Source organism: Phaenicophaeus curvirostris, chromosome 1 (assembly GCF_032191515.1).
Source record: "Phaenicophaeus curvirostris isolate KB17595 chromosome 1, BPBGC_Pcur_1.0, whole genome shotgun sequence".
NCBI classification, from domain to species: Eukaryota; Metazoa; Chordata; class Aves; order Cuculiformes; family Cuculidae; genus Phaenicophaeus; species Phaenicophaeus curvirostris.
The window spans coordinates 205,991,443-205,999,825 of record NC_091392.1 but is presented as its reverse complement, the minus strand read 5'-3'; the positions used below and the strand labels follow the sequence as shown (position 1 = coordinate 205,999,825).

The following is an 8,383-nucleotide window of genomic DNA, read 5'->3' as shown; positions in this document are numbered from 1 at the left end:
CTTTGGGGAAGCATCCCAGCCCATGCTGAAGGAAGCATTGTGGAGACCATCTCCTCTGTGTGTGAGCTGTAGAGGAAGCTCATTGTACTTCTGAGGAGGCAACAGTAGGTACTGTGAAGGGCGAGGACATGCATGAGAAATGCAAGTAAGTCAGGAGTAGGGTTTGCAACTCCAGCATTCAATGCACACAGGCTCCTTATGTACTTAATACTATTCAGATATATATTTGTCTGTCTGTCTATCACACATGCAGGAATTATTTAATCCCTCAGTGAAATGCCAGAAGGAAAGAAAAACCCAACACAATAGACAACAGAGTATGGAAGTTTGGAGTTTTTTTAATTGCTAAGTCTAACTGTATAAAGTGCAAATAAATCAATGTAAAACTTCAGGGAGAGAAAGTGCAGTCCAGGAATTTACCATTTTAATTAGCTAGAGGATTAAAATTGTCTTGGAACACCAAACCAACCGAACGTGAATTCTTCAGTTATTTTTAAGGACTTCTTCAAGAGTTTGATGACTTTTTCCCTATGGGAAAGAAACACAAAATTTAGAGACTGTACTGGAAACGGACAATGCAGACAACTGTTTTATCCTTAGTGTTCTTCTAGCATTCCCTGATGAAGGTGATGCCTTAAGATAAGCAAATCTGGTAAAGTTCACCCAGTTCTGGTTATGCTCCACTCCTACTGCTGAGTAGTTTCTGCCTTCACTGAACCATCCCGTTGACTTGGTAGGCAGCACTGTATTTACCATTCCCCTGCCAGTAGTCCCACACACTGAAACAGCTCATTTGCAGAGCCACGTCCATAAGATATGTAGGTGTGCGTGAAGACAGTGCACCAGGCTGCTGCACTGTTGCTCTGTCACTTCTTGGTTGCAGTGGGGACACAGCATGGAAGGAACTTAGTGGAAGGAGTGTACAGGAATGTATTTTTCCCAAGTTTGTTCCCCTTCTTTCTTTTTGGCATTATGATGAGGCCCTTGCAATTCGGGACAGTAATAAAACCTGTACCCCAGTAGGTTTTATCTTGAAAATCAAATATCATAATGAATTTACCGTATAACTTCTGTATTCCTCTCTTATCGTCCTCTGGAAGTTTGAATGTTACTGGGTTCACATATTTATACATAGGGTACATCAGAGCTTCAGGGACATTTGAATGAGCAAGTCCCAAAGAGTGGCCAAATTCATGAGCAGCAACAAGGAACAAATTGACTTCTGCAGCAAAGAAGCAGAGAGAAGCATGTTAACGGTATGACATTTCTTTCTAGCATACAAAGAATCAAAGTAGCAGGAGAATATTTATCTTTCATTCCCTTGGAATTGAAACCGCAGAGTTTTGATCAGTTATTACTGACCTTTCATATGTGATTATAATATTTTAATGAAAACATTACTGATCCCTTGCAAACACATTTAGGGATTTGGAGTCTTTTTCAAACTCTGCTTTTAGTTTAACTTAATTCCTACAAGCAAGTCATTGGACCTTTTCATAACTCAGGTAGACAGAGGCTCATAGCCCTTGCTTGACCGGTGAAAAATGCTTTAAAATATGACAGTACAGGCATTAGGTAGCTGCTAATGATAATGAAGCATGACTACTTAGAAAAGTAGTTGAAAAGAACAGGAATATTGGTAGTGAAATGGTACAAAAGCATGAGAGTTATGGAAAGCATTTCCTGTAGCTATGTTCTTCTAACAATATTTGCCTTTCCCCTTCATACACACATGTGGGTTTTACCTCGATTGTACTCTGACCACCTTTCATCATCATCAAAATGAGCATCTCCACCAATCCCACCTCCAGGTGCAAACGCGTGGGCTAGTGTGTTACCTCTTCCATCAAAAGGATATCCGTCACCATGCTCTGCATTTGAAAGAAACAGAGGTCATCAGATGACGCTGTAATGTTTGAATTCAGCAGATAGATGCATGCTACTCTTTTGTGCACGTTTTGTTCATTACCAGTTGTTGAAACAAGTCCTACAATAGCACCAAGGTTGTAGATATGAGGAGCAAGGGTGAGGAAACATTCTGCAAATTTACGACTTAAGTTCAAATCTTGTGTTTGGTCATTCGGGCTGCCACATATTTCAGAAAGAGCTGAACATATCTTCAGAAAATCATGGAATAATTTGGGTTGGAAGGGACCTTATGGGTCATCCAGTTCCAACCCCCCTGACATGGGCAGGGACTTGTCCCACCAGACAAGGCTGCCCAAGACCTCATCCAATGTGGCCTTGAACACCTCCAGGGATGGGGCAGCCACAGCTTCCCTGGGCAACCTGTTCCAGTGCCTCACCACCCTTAAGGTGAAGAGATTCCTTCTGATGACTAGTCTAAATCTGCCCCTCTCCAGTCTATAGCCATTGCCCCTCGTCCTATCACTACAAACCTTTGTAAACAGTCCCTCCCCATCTTTCTTGTAGCCCCCTTCAGCTACCGGAAGGTCGCTCTAAGGTCTCCTCAGAGCCTTCTTTTCTCTAGGCTGAAACTTACACCAGTTCTGAAAAATTCCCCTTATCACTTAGTGAGCCTCTTTGTCCTTTTCTCTTGATGATGTCGATGGACCTCATGCAGGGCTAACACTAGCAGGAGATTCATAGTCCTGGGATGTGATGAGAGGTTAAAAGCCATTACAGCTTGCAGGATCCTTTCTTACTTTGACTGCCCCGTTAGTCAAATCTTCATAGTGATGTGATTTGTTTCAATCAGTGAAGCATGAGCTTAGGCTATTTTGTTGTTTGTATGCAGTCATACAATTGTAAGCCAGGTGTCTGATCTTCACTTACAGTTAATTGACATCTAGTAAATACTGTGAAAGGATCTACAGAACAAGTCAGCTAACCTTAAAGTAGGCACTTATTTGTCTAAGTTGAGTCAATTTAGGTTCAAGGCACAAAGAAAAGTTATGTCTACATTCTGGATCACAACTGAACTTCTGAAATGACTCTACTAGTGGTCCACATATACCTTGCTTTGACTTGCACCTTGGTTTGAGTGCACAAATGGGATTTCTTCTAGAGGAAAATCAACCAGAAGATGCTCTCTATGGCCAGACCTAATGCATCCCGGCTGCCAAAGACTGTTCAGTCCATGGAACCAGACTAATTATAGAACGATGTAAACATTCCTGAACATGCCTGAATCCAACCTCTGGTGGCTGGCTTTTCAGAATCAGCTGTTTTGCTCTTCAGATCTTTTCCCATTAGTCTGCACTATTCGTTAAGGCAGGCAGAGCCTTGAACATCTAAACTTAGGTGCCTCCTTGTGGAGCTGAATTACCTCTCGGTTTCACAGCTGTCACTCTGAAAGGATTTTCTAATGGTTCCACAGCAACAGAACTCTATCGTAATATGATTATGTATAATTATACATTATAGGGAGGGGCTGGAGCACCTCCCATACAAGGACAAGCTGAGAGTGTTGGAGTTGTTCAGCCTGGAGAAGAGAAGGCTCCGAGGAGACCTTATAGTGACCTTCCAGTACCTGAAGGGGGCCTCAAAGGTAGCTGGGGAGGGACTGTTTACAAAGGCTTATAGTGATAGGACAAGGGGCAATGGGTATAAACTGGAGAGGGGCAGATGTAGACTAGACATAAGGAGGAATTTCTTCATGATGAGAGTGGTGAGACACTGGCACAGGTTGCCCAGGGAAGTTGTGGCTGCCCCATCCCTGGAGGTGTTGAAGGCCAGGTTGGATGGGACCTTGGGCAGCCTGGTCTAGCGGGACGTGTCCCTGTCCATGATAGGGGGATTGGAACTAGATGATCTTTAAGATCCCTTCCAACCCAAACTGTTCTATGATTCCATGATTCTCTGAAATTCAGTGGCCCGATAAAGCAAAGATAAAATTTACGTAGACTTCAGCATAATTCTAAACTCTCTGTTTTCTCTTAAAGCTGTGACTCTAAAAATATATACTTTGAGTCACATGTGGATTATTGCATTTTAAAAATTACAGGTATTCTCACCACGACGTGCAAAAGCAATCTCAATGTCTGCTTCTTCCTGGTATACTCTTCGGAACTGCAGTGGAGTCACATCGCTCCATACCGTAAAAGCCCTTTTAATTGCATCATCCACTTTCCTTTGGGGGAGATCAGGTGTATAGTTGAGAATCCTGGCAGCAAAAGGAAAGAGATTAATGTCATTTAGATTGTGAAGCAAACCTACATAGTTAAATGCAAATCACCCCATTTCCCTGTAAAGCCTGAAACATCACTAACCTATAAGTCAAATGTGTCTTTCTCCATTTTGGACTCCGAGGAAACGTTTGGTAATCTGCTATGTCAGGGACTCCGCATCTGGGCTTTTTAATTGTTTCTTCTGTTTCTGCATTTAATTTTCCAGTTATAGTCAGGTGGAAAAACCTCTGCAACTCTTTAATCCTCTCTTCTAAGGTTAGGGTTCGTGATTTTGGATTAATTGGAAAGAATTTATCAAGATATGCCTGAAGGAGAAAAGGAAAATGACAATCAGTATATGTATCCTTGATCTTTTGGTAATTATATTTTTCAATTGATTGAATTGTTTCATCAGTCATGGCTAGTTTTTGATGTATTTTTTCTTACCATTTTAGTTTACCAAATGCTATTGTCTCTGTAGTATAGATTAGCATACGTAGAAAGAATTGCAATAGCAGAGAAACACTTTAAGCAATCAATCATTTTAAGTATACACCATTTACTGAACATTCGAATCCAGAGCCTTCCAACACATTATACATAATATTTTTGAGGTGTTTTGAAAATGACATGTTCCCCTTTATTTACCAGTTGGACCTTGGTCTCTTTTGTGGGTTACACTTAGGATGTCTAAGCTAGTCATCAAGCTTAAATTACTTTATGTCACCTCTGCAAAAACTGTTGTGGCAATGTGAGATAAGAAGGCAATATAAACAGATAGGAAAGGAACATAGAAGCTGAATAAAAAATCGGGTTATTCATAATACAGTTATGTTTTCCCCGTGGCAACATACCTTTACATGCTCAAAGCCCGTGTTGCTGTGCACTTCTGTGCTAAGTCGTGCTGGAAAAGCAAGACTTCCAGGTAGGAGGATGGCAGCACAAAGTAGGAGATATTGCATAGTACCCAGCTTGCCAAGGAGCTTTGCTACAGGAGAAAGGGTTTCACCTTCTGTCTTCCAAGCTCACAGCTAAAAGGCTTATATAGATCCTGATAGCTCCAAGCGGTAATTTCCTACATGACTCATTTTTTGGTGCTATTAATGTAATCTCATCACTATTCAAAGAAGTAAATGAAAGCATGTTAAACAAATCTTTCTTTGACTTCCCTGTTGATGTCATGTCACAGCTAGCAGCCAGCTTTGGCTCTCTCTTTTCACATTATTCCACTAGAGAAACCACAGGGTCATAAGGAAGTTCACTTTCTGTAACTTCATTAGTACAGTTACTGTATAATCACTTCTTACTGCACTTCTCCCAAGTTCGTTATGCACAAAGGTGTTTTGCAACCACCTTTTGGTCAGACAGCTTGCCTTTATTAGTTGATGTGTAGGAAGGGATGATGGATGGGAGCTTCGGTCCTTGAGAGGGGCAGGGACAAGCTGGAAAAGTGGGCGTGTGTGAACCTCATGAGGTTCAACAAGGCCAAGTGCAAGGTCCTATACCTGTATAAGGGCAATTGGTGGTTTCAATACAGGATGAAGGATGATGTGGTTGAGAGCAGCCCTGCAGAGAAGGACTGATTGATGAGAAGCTTGACATGAGCCGGCAATGTGTGCTTGCAGCCCAGAAGGCCAACCGTGTCCTGGGCTGCATCAAAAGAAGTGTGGCCAGCAGGGTGAAGGAAGGAATTCTGTCCATCTGTTCCTCTCTTGTGAGACCCCACCTGCAGTGTTGTGTCCAGTTCTGGAATCCTCAGCAGAAGAAGGATATGGAGCTGTTGGAATGAGTCCAGAGGAGGGCTAGAAAGATGATCAGAGGCCTGGAGCATCTCCCATATGAGGACATGCTGAGAGAGTTGGGGTTGTTGATCCTGGAGAAGAGAAGGCTCTAAGGAGACATTAGAGTGGCTTTCTGGAACCTGAAGGGGGCCTCCAAGAAAGCTGGGGAGGTACTGTTTAGAAGAGCATGGAGTGATAGGACAAGGGGGAACAGCATCAAATTGGAAGGAGGAAAATTTAGATTAGACATTAGGAAGAAATTCTTCGCACTGTGGGTGGTGAGGCACTGGCACAGGTTGCCCAGGGAAGCTGTGGCTGCCCCCTCTGTGGAAATATTGAAGGCCAGGTTGGATGGGGCCTTGAGCAGCCTGGTCTGGTGGGAGGTGTCCCTGCCCATGGTAGATGGGTTGGAACTGGATGATCTTTAAGGTCCCTTCCAACCCAAACCATTCTATGATTCTACAGTTCTGTCTCACTGAAACTACTGGCATTTCCTAGGAAGCATGCACAACACTGTCTAGGTAATTTTTCTGAATTAAATTTTCTTGTGAGGTGTCTTAAGCTGCAGGAAATTCAGTTCAGTACAAGGTGTTTCTGCTGTTTTTAAGGTGCTAGAAGAGAGGTCTTTAGATGTGCCCTCTAGAAATAGGAGGCTAAGGGAAGCCTTTGCCCCTTTCCTCCCAAATGAGATAACCTTTCAGGGTTATCTTTACATTAGAGAATGAGATAGAAAACATAACTTGCGAGAATAGGTGAAAGTTCTCAGGAAAAAAAAAGAGCTTATCCTAACAAACGTGGAGCTATTTTCTACCTCTGACTGTACCAGTGCAATCTGAAGCACTGGTAGAAAAAAAAAAGCTGAGCAGGGCAGCCACAACCTCCCTGATCCACCGAGACATACACTGGTCTCAGCTTTGTTCCACCAAACCTGTCTGGAAGTGGTATTTCTTGAGAAACAGGAACACCAGTCTGGCTTGTAATTTTTTTCAGGCGGTGCAGTTTGTGATCTGTTACCTCTAATCTGAAAGGAACCGCGCAGAAATGGGAAAGGACCGTTACCGTTCCTCACAATAGCACAGTTTGTATGGGTATAACTGAACATATATGGAAAGGTTTGTGGGTTACTGCCTTAAGTGCTATGTATTTCTGACTGATGTGAGGAGAAAGACTTTAATTTCAGAGAAAGAATATCTACACCAAAGCACGGCTGAATTAGGCAGGAGAAGACTATGCTACACAGTGATGTCTGAAACAGTTGCTAAAGGAATGAGGCTTCCACCTGACTGAATACAGCCCAGGTACCCCTCATTTGATCATTTCTATACATTTTTACATGCTTAGAGAATCTATCAATTTAGAAATTTTAAAGACTGATGAAGAAATAGAATCATAGAATCATAGAATAGTTTGAGTTGGAAGAGACCTTAAATATCATCCAGTTCCAACCCCCCTATCATGGGCAGGGACATGTCCTACCAGACCAGGCTGCCCAGGGCCCCATCCAACCTGGCCTTCAACACCTCCAGGGATGGGGCAGCCACAACTTCCCTGGGCAACCTGTGCCAGTGCCTCACCACTCTCATTGTGAAGAAATTCCTCCTTCTGTCTAGCCTAATCTGCCCCTCTCCAGCCTATAGCCATTGCCCCTTGTCCTGTCACTACAAACCTTTGTAAACAGTCCCTCCTCAGCTTTCATGTAGGCTCCCTTCAGGTACTGGAAGGTCAAATAACTGTTTTATTTTTAGGTTCGTCTTTTTCTTCCTCGACAGCTGACATTGTTTTGGGCTGTGGCAGTAAAGTAAGATCTGGACCAGGGTCTGGATTGTAGGAGATGAGGATGTGTTTAAACGACTTTGAACTCCATGACTTTAGGGTGTGGTTTTGATTATACCCTCATACTCGCAACAGGAATTTGAAAGCTTCCAGAGCCCCATTCCAGCTGACAGACTATTGAGCAACTCGCATATATCTTCAACTGGGCCGTGAGCAAAACTGAAAAGGAGAGTTTAAATGCTAGAGCTTGCTGACAAAGGACCAGCATCATGTTCTGTTTTATTTTCTGCTGAAGATTTGAAAGGGTTTTGATGAACATTGGGTGAGAATTGAAATAAAAAACATTCCATGAGGAGAATTTTAATTTCTTTGGTTTCAAAAATAGCAGAAACCAATCTAATTCTAGTAAGATCAACATCAAAACAAAACAGATACTGGAACAGCTCTGTGAATGTTGCAAGCCTTAACTTTTTGTTTTGATCTTGAATGACAAAAACTGTTGTGGGTCAGGAAAAATTATTTCCTGCCCAAACACCACAGTCATTATTTACATTCAGCAGAAAACCTTTGCCAAGACTAGACATAAGGAATGTTTCTTCATGATGAGGGTGGTGAGGCACTGGCACAGGTTGCCCAGAGAAGCTGTGGCTGCTCCATCCCTGGAGGTGTTCAAGGCCAGGTTGGATGGGACCTTGAGCA

The 8,383-nt window shown here is 42.6% G+C and overlaps 1 protein-coding gene across 1 annotated transcript; it reads right to left on the bottom strand.

Annotated features, from left to right (window-relative positions):
- Window positions 1-451: 451 nt before the first annotated feature.
- Window positions 452-5,092, bottom strand: MMP7 (matrix metallopeptidase 7). The gene is made up of 6 exons (XM_069883546.1): window positions 4,985-5,092; window positions 4,233-4,456; window positions 3,978-4,126; window positions 1,746-1,871; window positions 1,061-1,222; window positions 452-528 (listed from the first exon to the last, which is right to left on the bottom strand). The coding sequence occupies exons 1-6, from the start codon at window positions 5,090-5,092 to the stop codon at window positions 506-508; spliced, it is 792 nt and encodes a 263-aa protein (XP_069739647.1). The 3' UTR covers window positions 452-505.
- Window positions 5,093-8,383: the final 3,291 nt, after the last annotated feature.

What these genes read in the sequence shown, in the direction of transcription:
- MMP7 (XM_069883546.1), bottom strand. Translation starts at nt 5,092, where the DNA reads ATGCAATATCTCCTACTTTGTGCTGCCATCCTCCTACCTGGAAGTCTT. An exon ending in GATTGCTTTTGCACGTCGTG is followed by an intron (nt 1,872 to 3,977) that starts GTGAGAATACCT and finishes TTTCAAATGCAG; the next exon opens with AGCATGGTGACGGATATCCT. An exon ending in AGGAATACAGAAGTTATACG is followed by an intron (nt 529 to 1,060) that starts GTAAATTCATTA and finishes TCTTTCCCATAG; the next exon opens with GGAAAAAGTCATCAAACTCT.